This window comes from Aspergillus homomorphus (assembly GCF_003184865.1).
Source record: "Aspergillus homomorphus CBS 101889 unplaced genomic scaffold BO97scaffold_95, whole genome shotgun sequence".
In the NCBI taxonomy this organism is placed as follows: Eukaryota; Fungi; Ascomycota; class Eurotiomycetes; order Eurotiales; family Aspergillaceae; genus Aspergillus; species Aspergillus homomorphus.
Genome location: NW_020291981.1, coordinates 19,552 through 42,144, shown reverse-complemented (window position 1 = coordinate 42,144; position 22,593 = coordinate 19,552). Strand labels below are relative to the sequence as shown.

The window sequence follows — 22,593 nt, the reverse complement described above, 5'->3', positions numbered from 1 at the left end:
ACCTTTTTCCTTTACAATATGCCAGAAGGTCAAACTTGAAAATGAGATCGAAGATTAGTACTAGTACGGGCATATGAGTCAACAGGTTCAAAGTTGATTGATTTCAAAACATAAAATATTGTGTAAAGAAAAAAAAGAGAAACGCCGAAGTACTGAGTGATGATACCAAGTAGTAATGACAGACTAAATATTAAACATTCTTGTGAATCAGACATCAACATCCCGAAGAGAGCGCTTCGTCAACAGCGTCAGTTGCGAGAACAAAGTCGGATTCCCCAAGACATCCTCAACACTAAGGACATATCCTTGCCTCTCCATGTGAGCTGATATCAGACTAGCGCTTACCAAGTCACCACCAAGATCAAAAATTGTCTTGCCAGCTTTCACCTCAGGACTAAGGCGGCAATTGAAAGTGTCCCTCCACGCACTCTCAAGCGACGATTTCATTTCAGTCGGGCTAATGCTAGCAACCATTAACTGTTCATTTGTTGGGGTTGCACTGAGAGGCTTCTCTGAGGGCAGCGATGTGCTTGTCCGCAGATATCTGATCTGGTCGGGAGATAACAAAGGCTGGTCCATGACATTGCAGAAAACGATGATAGACTCCGTCAGTTTCGCAGCCAGCAGTTCAGCGTCACGCTCAGATACCACGCCATGTGCGAAGTCCAGCTCAATTCGGAACATGTTGTTATCAGGCTTAGAAGTGATATGAACGTCGGTCATGTCCACTTTGCCGTGAGACAGATCTAGCTCCTGCTCAACGTGCATACTGCGGTTATGAGCAATATATTCTCCATCGTCAAAGTCATGGTGATAAATGATGGATCCTGCATATGTCCACTTTGGCCATGTAGTACAGTCACGGACAATTTCGCGTGTGCCTATATTCTCGTGCTCCATGCTCGCAATCTGTTGCGTGTTTAATGCACTGAGAAGGTCGCCAACAGTCCATCCGTCGGTAAAGGATACTCGAGTAGGAATGATGTTCACGCAGGCTCCAAAGACATCTTGTGTCCCGGGCAGACCCCGACCGTGAGTGAGGTTACAGAAAACCACGTCGTCGTTGGCAAGGTGTTTTGCCAGAACGTACGCCCAAGCAGCCTTCAGTACAGTAGAAAACGTAAATCCAGTACCTTGAGCAATGCTCTTAGGAACATGTCTGGCGACACATGGTCCTTCGCCAAAGGTCAGGGCATATGAAGCATGGGGCTTGAGGTTCGTCATGCTAGAGCCCTTGAGGAGTCTTCGCCAGTAAAACTTAGCTTGCTCCCGGTTTGTACCAGCCACCGCATGCAGGTAGTTGGAGAAACTAGCCTTGGACTTTTCTTGGAAGCTAGTGTCCGAAGGAATGTGCAATGAGTCGTCACTTCCGTCATCGTACATTTCTTCAAATGCGTTCCACATCTTCATCAAGCTGATTCCGTCATGTTGAGCATGGGAAATGCGGACCACGAGACGGTATTCATTGTCGCGGATTTGATGCAAAATAGCAATCTTTGTTAGGAGCGAGCCATAACGGAGCTCATCGTCCCTGTCGCGTAATCGTAGCTCTTCTGTGCATTCCTCTAGGCTGGCATTCTCAATTCTCAAGACGGTTATATCCACAGGAAAGGCCTTCAGCACGACCTGCAAGAAGCTGTCTTTATGTGCGATGAAAAGGGTTCGCATGAGATCATATCTATTGACCAGCTCATTGCACACTGCTCGCATCTTGCGCATATTTGGCACGCCCTTGCTATCTAAAGTGTGATAGAGGAGCAAGTCGCGGGACGCAGAGTGAGTCATCGCGATGGAACGAGCTTGATGATCCGTGACAGGGAGGATGTCTTCAACATTACCCAAGTCAATACCCAGATCAAAGAGTCGAGAGAGTATCTGGTCTTTGTTGTGATGTTTGGACAGAAGCGAAGTGGGTTGAAATACCCGTGGCTCTTCCGACTGCGTCTTATCCACAGAACGAAGCAAAGCAGCCATTTCGCTGAACTTAGGATGCTTGAAAATATCTACAACAGAAAGCGATAGTCCGTGGTCACGGGCCGCGCCTACCAGCCTCATAGCACCGATGGAATCCCCACCAAGTTCGAAGAAGTTGTCTGCAGTGCTAATCTTTCGCGATCCTAATTTGAGAACTGAGATCCAGAGCTCCCGAAGTGCCACTTCCAAAGGAGTAGTGGGGGGTTGATATTGCTGTTGAGCTTGGTTGATTGAGGTAAGCTGCTCCAGGGTGAGGCTTGAGGCCATTTCACGTAGTCGGCGCCGATCAGTCTTCCCAGTAGCTGTTGTGGGAAAAACAGTAACAGGGATGTAGACCGAAGGAATCATATAAGATGGGATTTGTGTCGCGAGTTTCTCCCTAATTCCCTCGGTCGCCGCTTTCGTGCGGGCAAGAAGCTTTTCATCATTCAGGTTGATAGAATTCAGGTCGTCAAAGCTCACGAAGGCGACAAGTATGTTGTTGGAGCTAGCTTGGGGTGACACAACCTCGACCGCAACCTGAGCACTGTCATGACTCACCAGGTTTGCAGAAACGTGCGACTCGATGTCGCCTAATTCCACGCGTTGCCCGTTTATCTTGATTTGAGAGTCCCTTCGGCCCACAAATGACAAGCTACCATCGGTATTATAGGCGACTAGATCGCCCGTCCTGTACAGACGACCACGGCGGCCTGGAATTCCTGGACCAGCGCCTTTGACTAGGAATTCTGGGTTTTCAATAAATGCTGAGGCGGTTTTGACAGGGTCTCCGAGATAGCCAGCACCAACAAGCGGACCTTCGAGTAATAACTCACCAGGGATGCCAATAGGCATCAAATGTTGTGCAGTAGCAGGATCAACAATCCAAGTATTGAGTCCCACTCCTTTGCCGATGCTCACTTTGCCCTTGCTTAATTCCGCAGAATTGATCTCAGTGATTGTCGACGTCGGTGTGCATTCGGAAGGCCCGTACGGATTACGCACGCTTGTCAGGGCGGACCAGCGTTGGGCATATTCAAGCGAGAGCTTCTCGCCTCCCAGAACAATGGTATCCAATTTAGCCAACGTACTGGCAGGTAAGACGCTTGCGGCCGAGGGGGTCATATCAACGTGTGTACACCGTAAGCGGTCAATTGCGCCCGCTGGGTCATTGTTACGATCATCATCAGAAGGAATGCATAAGCAGGCCCCAATGGTCAAGGTGTGCAAGAAGTTGGACCAGCTGACATCGAACGCATAAGAGGCAAAGTCAAAGACCCTAGAGGATGGCTTGAAGCCGTGTTCGCTCTGCTGATGCTTGATGGCGCTGCTGTAGTTGGTATGAGTGATGATGACACCTTTTGGCGTGCCAGTGCTCCCTGATGTGAAGACAATGTAAATACTGTTTGCGGGATCGACTGCAGCCAGCGGTGTATTATCAGCCATCGCCCCCATGCTGGCTTTGTCTATAGCCAAGACGGTAGCCGTTGTGAGCCTGGCTGCTAGCTCAGCCTTCAATGTCGAAGAGATCACAAGTTTAGCATCCACCTGTGCAACAATAGACTGGAGCCGTTCTTCAGGCTGGCTCGTATCCATCGTAACAGAGGCTGCACCTGTTTTCATAACTGCTAGCATGGCAACTGGTGTCCATTTTGACTTTTCAAAACATATCGGGACGATGCTGCCACTTCCGATGCCCATCTTGCTGAGGCTATTGGCAAGGCGTGTTGCAAAGCTATCCAGCTCCGCATAGGTGAAATCGCCGTCCCATGAGCAAACAGCTGGCGCATCCGGCTGGCGGAATACCATCTTGGAGATCAGATCGTGAACGCAGATGTTGGCCATGTCAGGAACAGTGGAGTTCCAGCTCCAAATATCTTGCTCATCTTGGTGACCGATCAGAGCAGGTGGCTCATTGTGAAGAATAGCGGCAATGTTTGACTCCAGATGCTCCAGAATGCGTTTTGCCTGATTACTGGTGAGACAGCTGTGGGAGAATTCAAGGTCAATTTCGATGGAGCTGGTTCCTTGGTTGATACCCAATACGATGTCGTACTATAAAAACATTAGTCCAGATGTATACACTCTCATGCACCACAATCCACTGACTTCTGTTGGGTCCAAACCATCAATATTCTTGAATCGAAGTTTACCCTCCTCAGCTGATTGTTCATTATCGTCTCCTGACCTCTGAAAAGAGACAATAGAGTTGAAAAGCTGCTGATCGGACGCCAGTCCAAGCTCATGTTGAATGCTAGCAAGCGATATATGTTGGAAGCTCAAGTCCTGCATTAATTGATCCTGAAATTGTCGCACGAGTGCCACACCAGGCTGTCGCCCATCCAAATCGGCACGGCAGACCATGATGTTAGTGTAAGCGCCGACAGATTCGTCCATTCCGGCGATTGGGAGGTCTCGACCAGATGCCAGATAGCCAAAGCAGACAGATTGACTTTGTACGTAGGTCGAGAGTGTCAAAGCCCAGGCGCTCTTGAGGAGACTTGCTGGCGTGACCTGGTTTATGCTACAGAAGTCTTGAATCTGCGCAAACATCTTGTCTTCGACAAAAACTCCAATCTCCGAGCTACACTCGTGCTTCTCCCGAGACGGGCTCGATAGGGATGGAAAGCGGCAAGGTTCAAGGCCCTTGAGTTTTGTGTTCCAATACGAAATTATTTGGGACTGTGGCTTAGCCAGCAAGTGGCTAGCGAATTCGCGTGTTGTTTTGACAAGGTCTGTTGACGACAGCCTATCACCATAGGCGTCAATCAGATCCTTGATCAAAATGCTGGAAGAGGCACCATCAGTAATAGCATGGCTCATTTCTATCTGACAAAAGACTTTGTCATCCGGCGTTTGACAAAGAGCGAGGCGATGAGGAGGTTTGGCCTGTTGGTAATTGACTTTCGGAAGCGAGGAAAAGGCTTTCAGGGCTTCCTCTTCAGTTTTAGCCTCAACAACGACAACATCCCCGGAGCACTCTTTGAGAAGGGCCTGGTAAAAGGCGGTAGATCCGTCAAGGCCAGCGATGAAAACTGTCCTCAGGGCAGGCTGGCGAGAAATTACCTTTTGCCAAGCAACTTTGAGGGTGTCGAGACAGATAGGATGGTCATGAGACGACAACACCTCGTATTGTTGAAGTGTCTTGTATGATTCTGGCTGCTTTATCTGACTGAGGAGCATTCCATCGACAATCGGAGAGCACGAGAAAATCTCCTCAACAGTTGAATGGTTGATTGACTCGATCTCCGGAAGTAGTCGACTGGTAAGATCGTCAAGGCGCTGGTAGTCGAGACTGATAAACTTGAAGTCACACAGCGTATGCGTTGGGTTGGCCTCGAGAAGGACGAGGCAAATCTTTTCCAAAGAGGGTTGAATCTGGTCAATCCACTGGTTAATCAAGCTCTGATGAGCGATATTTTGATTGACGGAGAATTCAAAGCGCGCTTGCATTGCTTCAATGGCAACCTCGATGTTAAACAAAGACCCTGCAGATATTGAGCGACCTTGCTCACGTACATCGACAAGATCAATGTCTTCAAAAAGTGCTTGATGACTTTCTAGTTGTTGGAATTGGCCATGATAATTGAAAACAACTTCAGATACTGTGTTATGGCTTTCAAAAGCTCTTTGCCCGTCGGGGTTCAGATATCGGGAGGTGAAGTAAGCCCAGCCGTTCGCGGGAAGGCTGCGGCGGGCATCCTTGACGAGCCGCACCATGTCGGTCTCGCTGGTGGCATCATTTCTATAGATGTTGATGGGACTGAGTGTGGTAAACCATCCAACAGTGCTCGACAAGTCAATTTCGTCAGACCACGCTTCGCGACCATGACCTTCGTTGAATATGGTCAGGCTGTTGCGCTGGGGAAACGTCCGAAGGAATGCATCCCAAACAGCCGATAAAAGGATCTCTACTGGCTCTGTGTTCATGGCTTTGTTTGCCTCGCCCAGTAGTACAGCCGTAGTTTCTCGATCAATGGTGACCGATCGGAGCCTGTGGTCTGCCAAGCAGTTGGGCGTGTCGTGCGTATACTTCCAAAACTTGAGATTGTTATGGACGCCGTCAGTCGACAGCAAGTTGTGAGGCTCCAAAGTGGAAGATACAGCCCGCTCAGCTTGCAGCCTGCTCCACACTTGGAAGGGTAGAGCGGCCGTTAGGGAATGGCCGTTGAGAATAGTCTCCAGATCATCTAAGATAATCCGCCAGGAGACCAAATCGGTAACCAAATGATGGGCTATCATGACCAAATACTGCTGCTGGCCTAGTAAGCAAATATCAACCGAGAAGACAGGACCTTTCTCTATGTCAATCTGTCGGTGCCGCTCTTGAGCTAACGATGCAATCTCGCTCATGGACAGGTGCTGCGATAGGTTCAAATGAAGAGCTCGTTTGCTGTGACTGAGGATTATTTGCTTCCATTTGCCCCCATGATGCTGGAATCGCGAGCGTAACATCGCGTGCCGATTGACCAGAGAAAGAAAGGCTGATTCTAGATCATTGATTCCCACTGTGCGCCTGAGTCTCACATAGAATCCTTGGTTGTAGAATCTGTCATGCTTCTGCTGGCTCATAAATGGCGATTGGTCAAAGAACCACTGCTGGATGGGTGATAGTTCGAAAGGAACGTCAGTATGCTCTTCCTGGCTGACTCCGGTAATGGCTGTTGCGCCCGAAAATGCTGCGAAATCCGCGAGGGTTTTACTTTGAAGGAGTGTTGGGACTGAGATGGGAATTCCCGCAGTTCTGTAGTGGGATGCAAGCCTCATGGCGGCAATGGAATCTCCACCATTCGCAATAAAAGATTTGTCGAGATTGATCTTGTCGACGGGCATATTAAGGACAATACTGCATTTCTCGCTGAGAGCTCTTTCGCCTTCCGTGTCTGGTTTTCGGATAATGTCGCTACCGTTCGCATTGTTGATTTTAGAAAAGAGCGTTTCATCCATATTTTCCAGCCAGAATTTGAGTGCCTTATTGTCTTGCTTTCCCGATGCGGTCATAGGGAGGTTGTACAAGACCACCCACAGAGATGGAATCATGTACTGCGGCAAAGACTCGCGCAAGAGCGATTGAAGGGCCTCAATGTGCTCATTGATGAGTTGGTCATGTTCCGAAGATGCCAGCTCAATCTTGTTTTCGGCGAGGTCCTCGCTAACATCATAGTTCACATCTGTGAGGCTGATCATAGCTACCAGCTTGCTTGCACAGAGGCCAGTGCTAGGCAATAGGGTCGCCACTTGTCGGGTCGCTGGGTATAGAGCCATATGACTCTCAATCTCAGCAAGCTCTACTCTCTGGCCATTGATCTTGACTTGTGTATCTTTCCGACAAACAAAAGTGAGACTGCCATCTGAGTTGTATCGCACAATGTCACCCGTCTTGTACAGCGTGCCGCGTCGTCCAGGTTGCGCGACAACGTTGCCGCGGAGCAAAAATGGTGGGTCATGGATAAAAGCAGCATTCGTTTTCTTTGCATCACCAAGATAGCCAGCACCGACAAGCGGCCCCTCCAAGAACAGCTCGCCGACGCCTCCAATGGGAACGAGCGACTGCCCCGTCACAGGATCAACCACCCAAGTGTTGAGACCAGCAGGCTTACCAATGCTAGCACCAAGATCGTATCCACGCCTCATGCCCTCGGTAAATGTGGCAGTTGGAGTGCACTCGCTTGGTCCGTATGAGTTTTTGACTGTCACAAACTGGGACCACTTTGTTGCGTACTCCGCTAGGAGACGTTCGCCACCTAAAGTGAGGGTATCAAGCTGCTGAAGTGACTCTTTGGACAGGACTAGTGCTGCCGAAGGCGTAAGGTCGGCGTGAGTGGGCTTCAGTCGCGCAATTGAACCGTTTAGATTATCCTTTCTGTCAGCATCGGATGGGATACAGAGACAAGCGCCGCTCTCAAAGGTCAATAGCGCATTGGCCCATGCGACGTCAAATGCATATGAAGCAAAGTCATAGACACGCGAGATTGGAAGGATGCCTTGAGCTTCTTTCTGGTGTTTAATTGCACTGGCAAAATTGCAATGTCGAATTATAACACCCTTCGGGACACCCGTACTACCAGAGGTGAAGACCAAATACAGTCTGCTGGACGGATCGACAACTGGAAGTGTAGCATTAAGGCTAGGTTTTAATAAGGAGTCAATACCTTGGCCATTGACAACGAAGCTTTGCGCCTTTGTCAGACTCCGGACAAGAGGCAACTTATCAGCTGAGCTTAGCGCGACTGTGGGATTTGCCTGGTCGATAATCATGCGAAGTCGGTCTTTGGGCTGACTGGTATCGATAGCCACCGACGCCGCTCCTGCTTTCATGACACCAAGCATCGCGATTGGCATCCACTTGGACTTCTCGAACAACAGTGGTATGATGTCCTGAGAGCCAACACCAAGGCCGACGAGGTGGTGCGCAACATAATTTGACAGGTCATCCAGTTGACGGTAAGTCCAGTTGCCGTCCCATGCGCATACAGCTTGCACATGCGGCAGTCTGCGTGCCACAGAGGAGATGAGCTCATGAACAGGCGTGTTGACTGACTCGGGAACTACAGCATTCCACTCCCAAATATCTTCCATGTCTTGTCTGCTGGTGGTATCAATATCAGAAACGGCAAGGCCACTGCCAGAGCAGCATATTTGACGAAGCACGTGCTCAAACTGCTTTGTAAATCGCTTGACCTGTAGTTCATCGATTACATTGGAATCAAAGTTGGCCTTTATGAGCAATTTGTCGGGTCCGAGATGGCATTCGAGAGTAAGGGCATATGTTCCAACCTCTTGAATGCCCATAGGATTATCAGATCCTTCTCCGATATCACGGGCAATTATATCGCTCTGCCACTGGGCTGTCTCTTCTGCTGGCTGGACAATGAGAAGTGACTGGAAGTCACAGGCCCGTTCGGCGTCAGGACTTGACTTCCGTATTTGCTGCAGACCAAACTGTTCAAACGCTATCATGTCAATGGACTGATGCTGCATCTGTGTGAGGAAGGCTTGGAGACGCTGCTCGCGGTCAATGCGAACACGAACTGGCACTGTCGCAATAGTCGGACCTATCATTCTTTCTACTCCAGGGAGCCCAACCTGCCGACCGTTGGAAGTCACGCCAAAGCAAACGTCTTCTGAATTGGTGTAGGCCGCCGTCAAAAGTGACAGTGCCGCACGCACCAACGTAAAAGCAGTGACATTAGTCTTGGGCCACTGCAACTCTTCAACTGTGTGCAAAATGGTCTTTTCAGACTTGGGCACGAACGTGGCAGTTGGTAAGGAGGGAAAAGTGGGTGCCTCTGAGCCTTGGAGTTGGTCTTTCCAAAACTTGGCAGCCGCGTCGTTGTCGAGACCGGAAATGTGCTTGACGAAGTGTCTGAAATCCGGGCTTTCATGCCTGGAAGACCCAGCATAAAAATTTTCGAGCTTTTCGAAGACCAGGTTCAGCGCCCAGCCATCATATACTGCATGATGCAGAGTCAAAACAAAAAAGTGTTTGTTCGTCTCTTGCACTAGTCCGAATCGCACCAAGGGCATACCCAAACCAGTTGTCTTCTCATTATCAGCAGCCATGAAGTCTACCAAGCTGGAGGCTTCTGCCGATGTCCACTGTGCTGGTTGTTTGATGACAGCTTGCACCAAACCTTGTTCCGCGATGTCTACAATCCGAGTTCGTAGTATTGGGGTGCTCTCCAACACCGCCTGCCAAGCGGCGCAGAATTTTTTGACGTCTGTTGATCTCTTCAGTTCCAAAATGCACCGGATAATGTAGTCGCCGGGGCGCTTTGTTGTCAGCGCCAGCAAGCCCTCTTGCAGGGGTGTGCAAGGATACAAGTCTTCAACTTGGTTACCGTCCACGCCACATAAAGCGGATGTCTCTGCAACGGCCCTGTCGACATCAGAGCCAGGTTTGAGGAGAGAGAATTCCTTGATCGAAATATCCTGCGACGGCTCTGTTCGTATCATAAGTTTTGCCATATCACTTAGTTTCGGGTTCTTGAGAATATCAGCCACGTCCAGCGTGAAACCAAGTTCCCGGGCAGAACTCGCTAAGCGTATTGCGCCCACGGAATCACCACCGACGCGCATGAAGTTGTCGTGTGCACCGATCAAACTACTTTCAACTCCTAGCACAGTCCCCCATAGGATCTGCAGCTGTATCTCCATCTCTGTGCCAGGTTGACAACGATCAGGACCGTGGGAGTCAGTTGAAATGAGCTGGTCCCAGGTAACATCTTTGGCCATCTCGCGTAAACGACGGCGGTCTGTCTTGCCTGTCGCTGTGACAGCAATTTTCTGCAAGTGAATATAAGCGGATGGTATCATATATGCAGGGATTCGAGCAGCAAGACTCTCATCCAGCGATATGGCTGTGCGCTTGGCTAGGCTTAGCAGATCGGCCTCACCCATGCCCTCAGTGACAGTAGGTCCGAAGTAAACAAAAGCTACAAGCATTGGACGTGAGCTTCCTTGCGGTGTTACAAACTCGACTAAAGCTTGACCTTCACTGAAGTCCGGTAGCAGCGCCCCGTTTATGTGAGACTCAATATCACCGAACTCAACTCGCTGTCCGTTGATCTTGACTTGCGAATCCTTTCGGCCAAGGAAAGTCAAAGTACCGTTGGAGTTATACCGAACAATATCTCCGGTTTTGTATAGGCGGCCACGTCTGCCAGGTTGACCCACCGATCCACGCAGAAGAAATGGCGGGTCATATACGAATGCGGCAGCTGTTTTGACAGCATCATCCCGGTAGCCGGCGGCGACTAATGGGCCTTCAAGTAGAAGCTCTCCCGCACTGCCAATTGGTACAAGAGCCGTACCAGTGGCTATGTCCGCGACCCAGGTATTTAGACCCGCTCCCTTGCCAATTGTAATTGACTGATGCTGTCTGCCGCAAATGGTTTGTACTGTGCTGAATGTTGTACATTCAGTGGGGCCATATAGGTTGGATATCTTGACACTTTCGTCAACTGATCTAAAAGTGTCAACATGTAAAGGTTCGCCGATGAAGTGGAGGTTGCATAGGCTGTTCAGAGCGTCAAGCTTCAGGCCGCGGATAGCAGAAGGTGTCAATATGACAAGGTTTGCCCTCATCCTAACAATAGCGGCCATAAAGTCAGTTTTTCTTTCATTGTCGCTCGGGATGCAAAGGCAGCTTCCAGCAGAAAGACCCTGTAGTAAGTTGCACCAGACAACATCAAACATATAGGAAGAAAAGTCGAATACCCTAGATTCAGAAGTGAACCCAAGCGAGTGTCGCTGGTGTTTGATCGCACTGGCAATGTTGGAGTGAGTAACTGCCACTCCCTTTGGCACCCCTGTACTACCGGATGTGAATACCACATAGAGCGTATCACTGGGGTTGACATGGGGAAGTTGGCTTCCACTCGGAACATTCAAAATTTCCAATTCTTTGTCGCTTATTGTGAGGACTTTGGTGGGGCTGGGAAGCTCGCTGATTAGTCGGCTTGCAAGCTGTTCGTTGGCAAATGATGACAAGATAATAGGTGACTTCACTTGATTTACGATTGCTCGCAGGCGTTCCTCTGGTTGGGTTGAGTCCATGGCAACAGATGCGCCTCCTGCCTTCATGACAGCCATCATTGCTATGGGTGTCCACTTTGACTTTTCGAAGCAAAGCGGGACAACCACTTCAGGGCCAACACCGTAGGAGACTAGAAGGTGGGCAAGTCTATCTGACAGCTTATTGACTTCAGCATAGGTCCAATCGCCATCCCATGCACAGATTGCCGGAGCTTGGGGGCGTTCATGACAAGTTCGCGTGATGATATGATGCACACAATCGTCGACAGTGACTGGCACGTCTGAGTTCCATTGCCATATGTCAGATATATCTTCAGTGCTGACCATGTTGACGCTTCTTAAAGTCTGATGATCTCCCGAAGCATGCTGAACTAGAGCGGCAGCTGTAGATTGCATGAGTGAAAGTATGCTCTCTGCCTGGATGCTTGAAAGACAGGCGTGGTTATAGTCAAAAACAATTTCGATGTGGTCGGTAGCGTGCCCAATATTCAACACAATGTCGTACTAGGATTTGTCAGAATCCGTAAAAGAACTTTGACATGCGATACAACGTACCTCTGTGGGATCCTGTCCGTCCAAGGCCTTGATGACAAAACCCTCGTCTCCTGCCGGCTCATCGTCCTGCTTCTGATATGATAGGATGGAGTTGAAAAGAGGGTTATCGGAATTTATGCCTAGTTCATGCTGGATGCTTGCTAGTGAGCAGTGCTGGTGCTCCAGATCCTGCATAACTTGATCATGAACAGTCCGAACAAATTGAAGTATTTCAGTTTCTCGGTTAATATTGACTCGACAAACCAACATGTTTGTAAATGCACCGATAGATTTATCGATACCAGCAATAGGCAAGTCGCGGCCAGATGCTAGATACCCAAAGCATGTCGAGTCGTTGCCGGTATAGGCGGCCAGAGTAAGTGCCCATATGCTCTGAAATAAACTGGCCGTCGTGACTTCTACTGAATTGCAGTAATCCTGGATTTTGCTAAACAGAGAGCCACGAATTGTGCAGACGGATGTACCGGTGCCTTGTGTTGAAGCACCCGAAATTTTGGGGAAGTGGCAGGGATCCATTCCCGAAAGCTTTTTCTTCCAGTATGACAGTTTTTCCCCAAAAGAGGAAGTGAGTTGGGCCCGAGCAAACTCACATGCTGTGTCCATGAGATTTATTGGCATCGAGTTGCCGTTGTATGCCTGGAGAAGATCATTGGCCAAAATAGACGTCGATGCACCGTCTGTGATGGCATGACTCATCTCAACCTGGCAGAGTACTCTACTAGGTGAGATTCGACACAGCGCGACTCTGTGAGGAGGCTTGAAGCTCTGATAATTGATTGGGGTTAGATTCTTGAACATCTCCAAGGCTTCGGTGTACTCGTCGCTGGCAGTATGCAGGATGATGAGCTCGGCGTGGTACTGAGACAGCACAACTTGATTGAATGCAGCGGCTTTGTCCGTGCCAGGGATAAAGACGGTTCGTAGGGCAGGTTGATTGGCAACCACTTTTTGCCATGCTAGAGAAAGACGCTCTAGGTCGATTTGGTCGTCGATGTGGGAAGTAATCTCGAAATGTTGCACTGTTTTATACGATTCTGGGTCTTTGAATTGGCTGATCAGAATACCATCAACTGTGGGAAGACAGCGGTAAATGTATTCTACTGTGGAATCATTTAGCTTCTCGATTTCTGGGATGACACTTTCCTGTAATCGATTCAGCTCCGTATATCCGAGGCTCAGAAATTCGTAGTCGCAAAGCGTGCGATGTGAGGTTTCTGTAGACACAAGCTCGTTGGAAATGGTCTCCAATGACTGTGAAATTGCTTTGATCCAATTTGAAATACCATCCTGGTGATTGATGTAGCGGTTGGCAGAAATGTCGAAGGTGACCTGCCCTCGATCTATCGAGACTTCGACAGCAATCAAGGAAGAGGCGGGAAGAGCTGGTCCTTGCTCGCAGACTCCACTGAGCGTAACCTTTTCAAACATCCCCTTCTCGTTCTCCAGCTGTTGAAATTGGCCATGATAGTTAAAGGTTATTTCCATAATAGAGTCGTGCGATTTGAACGCCGATTTTCCCGATTCATTGAGATATCGCGAAGCAAAGTAAGCCCAGCCATTTGCAGGCAGGAGCCGCCGCGCATCTTTGACAACGCGCACTAGACTTGCGACAGACTGGTATACGTCGCTCTTTGACACATGGATGGGGCTGATGGTAGTAAACCAGCCGACAGTGCGGGAAAGATCAATATCCGAGGACCACGACTCGCGACCATGTCCTTCAATAAAAATGGTGAGACCGTCTCTTTGGGGGAACGTCTTGAAGAATGCATGCCAAACAGCCGCAAGAAGGAGGTCCATAGGTTCAGTGTTGAACGGGTAATTTGCGTCTTTGAGGATGAGCTCTGTAATGCTGCTGTCGATCTTGGTACAGAAGTTTAGGTGATCTTCGACGGTGTTCTTGGTTTCTGCTGTGGCTTGCCAGAAATCAAGGTTGTTATTGATTCCAGTGGTCGAAAGAACATTTTCAGGATCAAGTAGGCTCGATTCCTTCGCCCGCTCAATTTGCATATCATTCCAGACTTGAAATGGAAGACTTGGTTGCAAATTACTACCACCGAGTAGAGATTCTATGTCCTCCAGAATGACACGCCACGAGACTAAATCAACAACAAGATGGTGAGCAATCAGGATCAGGTACTGTTCTCCAAACGCATTATGGCAAATGTCAGCAGAGAATACTGGCCCCTTTTCGATGTCGAGACTCTGGTGGCGTGATAGAGCTAGTCGCTCTATATCAGCTGGAAGGCACGTGTGATGGACACCAAAGTGATATAAACCATTGGTGTCAGGCTTAAGCGTTTTTTGGGTCCACTCGTCGCCGTTCCGATGAAAGCGAGCTCTCAACATAGAGTGATGCTGAACAACTTTGGAAATCGCCGAGTCAATATCCTTTGTCAATAATGGGCGCTTAACCTTGAGATAAAATCCTTGATTGTCGAAGTTGTCATTGGATCTCTTGTAGAGACCTTGTTCAAAGAACCACTGTTGGATAGGCGACAACGCAAAAGAGTCACTTTTCTCCTCATAGAAGCCCAACATGTTGGAAGCTGACTTGATTTCTGATGATGAGGCCAAAGCGGCCAAAGTTTTGCTCTTTAGCAATTTAGCCACCGAAAATACGACGTTGTTCGCGCGACAATGAGCAACGAGCCTCATGGCGGAGATGGAATCACCACCATTCGCAATGAACGACCGATCCAGGTTCACCTTCGATGCTGTAATGTTGAGAATTGTAGCGCAAGCCCCTACTATGACCTGTTCCAATTCTGTCTCAGCCTTGCGAAGCTCCACGTCGCCATCAGACGCAGTTAAAATATTGGCAAACGTCTTAGAGTCCATGCTATCAAGCCATGATTTCAAAGCTTTGTAATCGAGCTTTCCGGACGTTGACAACGGAACATGCTGGAGTGGAATCCAAATTGAGGGAATCATATAAGTAGGAAGAGTGTCGCTAAGACTAGACTTTGCGGACTCGGTGTAAGCAGTAGCAAGGGTCGAATACTTGGGATCGATGAGTCGAATTTGATCGGCGGCTGTCTGAGTTTGGCCAGTTCCCTGGATGCAGACAAATGCAACTACCCTATTTGCACACAGCCCTGACTTGGCAAACAAAACAGCCACCTGGATAGTCTTAGAAGTGCGACGAATGTGGCTCTCAATCTCGGTCAACTCGACACGCTGGCCATGAATCTTGACCTGAGCGTCCTTGCGCCCAACGAAACTAAGACTTCCGTCCGGGTTGTAATGAACCAGATCGCCAGTCTTATACATTCTGGTATGTCTTGCTTGACCTTGAGGGCATATTTGCAAAAGGAACTGAGGGTCTTGCACAAAGGAAGCGGCCGTCTTTGTGTCATCGCCGAGGTACCCTGCGCCAACGAGAGGCCCCTCGAGCAGGAGCTCTCCGACTCCGCCGACTGGAACTAAAGAATCTGTAACAGTATCCACAATCCATGTATTCAGACCCAGTCCTCTTCCAATACTGGATTTGTACTCATCGGTGGGTGTTACCGTCGCAATGGTAGCCGTGGGCGTGCATTCACTGGGACCGTATGGGTTCTTGAGGCTGACCAGTGAGCTCCAGCGCTGTGCGCTCTCTACAGAAAGCTTCTCGCCTCCGAGTACAACCGTCTCAAGCCTTTTGAATGACTTCTCTGGGAGCAAGCTTGCTGCGGAAGGCGTCATGTCAACATGGGTAGCGCCGAGCCTCTCCAACGACCCGGCCAAGTCATCACGGCGGTCCTCATCTGACGGAATACACAAGCAGGCACCAATAGTAAGTGCATGTATGAAGTTAGACCAGCTAACGTCAAACGCGTATGAGGCAAAGTCATAAATCCGAGATGTCGATTTGAAACCATGAGCTTCTTGTTGGTGTCGGATGGCACTGCTAAAGTTAGAGTGTGTGATAATAACGCCCTTAGGAACACCCGTGGTGCCAGATGTGAAAACAATATATAGTTTGCTGGACGGATCAACGGTGGGAAGAGGCTCGGCGGTGATGTGCATAGTAGAAATGGAATGTTGGTCAACAACAAGGTTTGGAGCTCTAGTGAGTTGGACACCCAAGTCCTGCTTAGACGCCGATGACAAGATCACTCGAGGGTCAGTCTGGGAGACAATGGACCGTAATCTTTCCAGAGGCTGAGAGGCATCGAGGGTGACTGACGCTGCCCCGGCCTTCATCACAGCCAGCATTGCCACTGGCGTCCATTTTGACTTTTCAAAGCATATAGGTACAACTGTGTTGGCAACGCCAAACGGAGCAAGCGCGTGTGCAAGACGGCTAGACAAATCATCAAGCTCGATGTAAGTCCACTCACCATCCCAAGCACAAATAGCAGGGGATTGAGGCTGAGCTCTTACTGTGTCCGAGATGAGATCGTGGACACAGGCCTCGAGGGCGCCTGGGACAATTTCATTCCAAGTCCAGATGTCATGCAAGTCCTCTTTGCAGACGGTGGAAACATCTCCCAAAGTTATTTGCTTTTCTTCTCCCTGTTGCTTGCGCTGCAAAGGCCAATTGCTCAGCGATTGAGATGGCCGTTCTTGATGATCTGTGGGGAAGTTGAACAAAGTCCTGCTGGTTCGGTCTCCTCGTGAATGGTGTCGGTGGAATATGGCATCCAAGCCACCGCGCTGAGAAAATTGCCGACTCCAGCTGATCTCCACTTGCCATCCTGTTTGGTGAGCTATTTGTTGCAGATCGAGAGCCGAGAGTGACGAGCATTCTTGTGATGTTTGGCGGATAGAAGAGAGCCAGTCCTCAGCATCGGGACCGGCAGTGAGGCCACTATCAAGCCATTCAAGCACGTGCCTCTCGTAGACTGTCATGCTATAAGGTATATTGCATACGGCCACAACTGATGAGGGGGACGGGTCTCGTAAGAAAGAATCTTGTACAAGTTGTAACAGCGACTGACGATTGAGTTGACGCCCGGAATAGTGAATCCAGCTCTCTTTCTGGATATCGTGGAGTTGTAATGGCTGAGCCAGTGGGTTTGAGTCTTTGAGATGCACGACGGCAGCGTATCGATAGGCACTCAGCTCGTTCGTCGACTTCAATCTTTTCGGAAGAATCTCCACATGTTCGACAAGTCCAGGGAACCGGTCGACTAAGGATGTGAAAAAAGCGGGATCTACCAGCAACTCCAGCTCGACTTGCTCCATGTTGGCCATCATCTGTCGGATCTCGTCCTCGGTTGCAGTATCTCCTGCAATATGCAGCGCCCTGGTAACCTGGAACTCTCGAAACAGCGCGTAGGAGCGAATATCGCCGAAAAAGATCGTGCGGACTGTTTCCAGCTGAACTAGGTCCTCAATTACTTTGAGCAGATAGTCTTGACTGGGAAAGTACTGGACGACAGAGTTCACGATGACCATGTCAGCAGAGATGGGTACGCCTAGGCTGTTGATGTTGTCTGCTGTTCCTTTTATATTATAGACACGGTCGGCCAACTGGGGAATGGATTTAACTGTGGAACAAACGAAGTCCACGGCCTTTTCGGACGGATCAAGTCCAACATAACTGTGCAGGCCGTTGACGAGATTGAACAAGATCATTCCACTGCCGGACCCCAGCTCGAGTATGTTGGCTGTCGATCCGCTGCTGCGTATTGTGGCAATAGTATCGTCAAGCCACTCGTTCAATTCGACATTGTCCATTTGGTTGCCATTGTACATGGACGTCCATCCGATGAAGTCGCGCCCAATCTTCTCCAATTGGACATCATCAATAGTTCCATAGACCTCCTTATCGAACATTCCCTCCCATACCATGACTTGCTGCGTTTCGTGGCCAGCGACTGCCTTGGCATCGTCGGGTAGCTTAGTGTGCTCGGTGCCTCCATTAACTTGGACTTCTGAGTCGTTCATGAGCTGCTCTTCTCCATAAACCTGCTGGCCACTGTCACAAGCCTTCTTTGCAACGTCTTGCAATTTCGGGCGACGGAATATGTCTGACACAGCCAGTCTCAAGCCAAGCTTGCGAGCTTCAGTCACAACTTCCATGGCAGCAATAGAGTCGCCGCCGAGTTGGAAAAAGCTGTGATCTAGCCCAATTGATGCTTGATTATGGTTGAGTACCTGTGCCCAGATTCGCTGCATCTGCCGCTCAGTTTCCGATGTTGGCTGCCGCAGCGATTCAAGTGTTGTTCTCTGTCTGTGAATTATCGCCATCAGATGACATATTTGACCAAGGACATGCTCAAACTGCTGTGACAAACGGCGCACTTGATGCTCCGATATGACCGCGGAACAATAGTTCATATGGAGGTCAAGGCCATCTTTCTTGAGCAGACACTCCATAGTCAAGGCGTAAGTCCCCAGCTCTGCGGCGCTGTTTCCATCTCCTTTCCTTATGTCGTCGGCAATGTTGGTAAAAATGTCGCTCGGTGCTGTAGCCGAGCCCTCAGCGGGCTGAACAACAAGCAGTGTCTGAAACTGGCATGCTCGCTCCGCATCTGCATTGATATGTCGAATCTGATGCAGCCCAGTCTGCTCAAACTCAATCATATCTGCGGCCTGAGATTGAATTCGCTGTAAAAACTGTCCCAACTCGTTTTTGCTGTCGATCGAAACGCGCACAGGTACAGTGGCTATAGTTGGTGCAATAAGCTCTTCAACCTCATCCACGGCGGCTTGTCTGCCCGTCGTTATGCTGCCGAAGACAACATCGGGGCTGTTGGTCAGACTGGATATCAAGATAGAGTGAGCCGCACGAATTGTCGTCGATGGGGTGATTCCATTTTTTGGCCATTGTATTCCTTCCACAGAATGAGTGTACAGTTTGTCCGACCTAGGCTGGTAGTCGACAGATGGCAAGCTCGGAAAGATCTGGGCTTCGACGTCTTGGAACTGTTCGGTCCAGAACGAATGAGTCTTCTCGCCATCCCTCGTTGAAATATACCTGATAAACCGTTTAAAGTCGGGTGAGTTTGACTGCGCGTCTGCCTTTCCGGCGTACTCGTTCTCGAGCTTTTCGAGTAAAAGCTGAAGTGACCACCCGTCATACAGGGCATGGTGCAGTGTCCAGACGAAGTAGTGCTTAAAATCAGACGAGTCGCCGGTGACAATTTCAAATCTGCCTAATGGCATGCCTAGCCCGAATTGATGCTTGTGGTCTCTCGCCTGGCTCAGAGTCCTCCTTTGGATCGACGAACTTGACCACTGCTCGTTTAGAACAGCCTGTACCAACCCCTGGCTAGTGATGTCGACAATTCGTGTTCTCAAAATGGGCGTCGTAGCAACTACTGTCGCCCAGGCTTTACCTAGGCGCTCTATGTCGCATCGATGGTGTAGCTCCAGCGTATACTGCATGATGTAATCACCCTCGCGTTTTGCGGATAGGGAGATCATGCCTTCCTGTAGCGGTGTGCAGGGATAAATGTCTTGAATTTGATTCTCTTGTACGTTGCACGATGCTGCAGCCTCTCTGAGGGCTAGATCAAGATTGATATCATTGCTCAGAAGCTCAAATGGCATAATTTCATGTGCCTGCTCTTGCTCCACTGTTTCAACCACCTGTGCCATGTCCTGAAGTCGCGGATACTTCAGCACGTTGGCCACGCTCAGGGAGAGGCCTTCTCTTCGAGCTGCAGTGACGAGTTTCATGGCTGCATTTGGGTTGCCGGCTCTTTGCAAAAAGTTATCGTTGAGAGCAATAAGGTTTTCGTCAATCCTGAGGATAGAGCCCCAGAGTCTTCTCAACTGTTTCTCTCGCAGAGTGAGAGGGATCTGAGCCTCATTAGGTGCTGCGCCAAAGCCTGCCAAGACAGTCAAGTCCATTGATTCACCAATGGCCCGCAGTTGGCGTCGGTCTGTCTTGCCTGTCGGAGACAATGGGAAGTTCCTCAACGGAATGAATACAGCAGGAACCATATATGAAGGGACGTCTCGAGCAAGATTGCTTCTCAAGTTAGACATCATCTTCTCGGTCTTTGAAAACAACTGTTCCGCTGTTCCCGTATCCTCTACACCAAGGTCGACCTCGAGGAATACTGCCAGGACAGCATTGGAACCAGTCTTTGGTGAAATAATTTCTGCTGCAATTTGTCGCACAGACACGGTACCATGTGGGATGTGGCGGTAAATATGATGCTCAATATCACCCAGCTCAACTCGTTGGCCGTTAATCTTGACTTGCGTGTCCTTACGGCCAATAAATGTCAAGCTACCGTCTTTCTCGTAACGGACCAGGTCGCCGGTCTTGTAGAGACGCCCGCGCCTCCCAGGCTGACCAGGTCCATCGCCGCCATTGAGCAGAAAAAGCGGATTGTTGACAAAGGCCGCAGTGGTCTTCGTCTGGTCGTTCAAGTAGCCATTGCCAAGCAGAGGCCCTTCAAGTAATAGCTCTCCAACCTGTCCAATAGGCACCAAAATTCCTTCATTCTCACTGTCTACAACCCAGCTGTTGACACCCAAGCCTCGGCCAATGCTGCTAATTTTTGAATCATCATCATCCGGTCGAATTGTAGCGATAGTCGATGTAGGCGTACATTCACTCGGTCCATACGGATTTTTCAATGTTACCAGCGACGACAAATGTCTGGCAAGCTCTGCAGACAGCTTCTCGCCACCTAAAACAAGTGTTTCAATCTTGCAGAGCAAGGAATCAGGGATAAGGCGAGCAACAGACGGGGTCACATCGACATGTGTAGCACACAGTGAGCGTATGGACTCGACGAGATTGTCCTTGCGGTCCTGCTCTGATGGAATGCACAGACAGGCGCCGATGGTGAGGGTGTGGATGAGGTTTGACCAACTCACATCAAAAGCATACGAAGCAAAGTCATATACTCTTGAAGTGGACTTGAAGCCATGCGCTTCTTGTTGGTGGAGAATGACACTAGAATAATTGAGATGTGTGACGACGACGCCCTTGGGGGTTCCTGTACTTCCAGAGGTAAAGACCACGTAGAGATTGTTGTCTAGACTAACGTCAGGGAGACGGGCGACCGAGTCCGGCTCGAAATTCATTTTGGATAGAGAATTTTCATCAATTGTCAATGCTACTGCAGACTCGGTGATAATTGACTTGGTCAAATGGCTCTTGGACGCGGAGCATAGTATCACTACAGGGTCGACCTGGTTGATGATAGACTGTAATCGTGGCTGTGGCTGGCTTGTATCGAGTGCAATGGAGGCTCCACCCGCCTTCATGACGGCCAGCATAGCCAGAGGCGTATACTTCGACTTTTCAAAACATATGACAACATTGGTTGCAGGGCCAACTCCAAGGTCGAGCAAACGCAACGCCAGTTTGGTAGAAGTATCCTCAAGCTCACCATACGTCCACTTCCCGTCCCAAGCGTCGACGGCAAGTGCATCTGGCTGCTGGAGAGCTTTGTCGGTGATGAGGGTGTGAACGCATGTCTCACCCGCCTCAGGCACGTTAGCGTTCCAAGACCATATTTGATGAATATCTTCCATGGTTGCTGATGTTGTAAGATCATTGGGAGATCGCATTTTGATAAGGTCTATTGATCGTTTGAGGGATTGATGAATGGATTGATATGAAGCAATTGATGATATTCTGTGGACTCTTCTCATTTTAAGATGTTTGCGCAGGGCATCAGCGGAATATATGAAGATGTGCCAGCTATAGTACCCATACTGTAACTATGCTAGTAAAATGCCATTATGGCCAGACTCCCCCGACGGGCAATGAATTCCCGAGGTCGTCATCTTGGGCTTAGTCGGAAAGCACATAACCAAACATGCAGTATAATGTTACATCTGAATCCTACAGCGCCAAAGTACGTTTTCCCCAGCAAAACATGTGCTAAGGGGCCAAACAGATCAGGGTCATTGTCTCTAAAACCGCTCGTAGTGCGAGGCGTCGTTTCTGACGAAATATCTCCAAAGTTTGCTCTCCGTCATCTGATTATACATAGATGTCTTGAAACCATCTCAAGGAATATTCGAAGACTAAAAAACGCAAAAATCCAAACAAAGCATATGAACTTTCAAAGCCCTTTCTTTGTGCTTTTCGCGTTCTTTGTGGCTCCACTGTGAATCTCGCCACAATCCGATACTACCTCAACGGAAGCCTAGACTTGCATCCGACTGGTGGTTGCCTTTCGAGTGAGACAAACAGATACAAGAGTGGAGGCTTAGGATCCATGGTCCTCCGAGGCACATCAGGCAACGTGCAGTGGATACGTAACGTGATTATGAGGCTTCTAATAAATATTACAATGATGATCATCTCTAAAGCAAACGTAGGAAATCTTATCATAGTCTTGGATGAATTTAGGATAAATTTATTTTTGGAAGATCAATAGAAACCGGAAATGAGGCATTGAGGTAGTTGGAAGGCTGAAAAATCGAAGGAATTTTCAAATTTGAGGGTTGCGCGAATTGATTACTATTTGGAGAAGCAATTGAGTTTACTCCGTAGCCCCGAATACCCCAGGATCGCGCTAGCTCAGGCCGTAGATCATTCCCATCAAATTTGGGGCTAACTCCAACTATGGTTGGGGGCCGCGCCGAGCCGAATCCACAAGCTTGAATGACCGGGGTGGACCCGTGGGAACTGCACTAGTG

At 49.2% G+C, this 22,593-nt stretch overlaps 1 protein-coding gene across 1 annotated transcript; it reads right to left on the bottom strand.

Annotated features, from left to right (window-relative positions):
- Positions 1-207: 207 nt before the first annotated feature.
- Positions 208-21,549, bottom strand: BO97DRAFT_466320 (acetyl-CoA synthetase-like protein; the record flags this gene model as incomplete). Its single annotated transcript, XM_025699586.1, has 3 exons — positions 12,082-21,549; positions 4,063-11,994; positions 208-4,008 (listed from the first exon to the last, which is right to left on the bottom strand). Exons 1-3 carry the CDS (start codon positions 21,511-21,513, stop codon positions 208-210), a joined length of 21,165 nt encoding a protein of 7,054 aa, XP_025545838.1. The 5' UTR covers positions 21,514-21,549.
- Between the last annotated feature and the right edge of the window lie 1,044 nt (positions 21,550-22,593).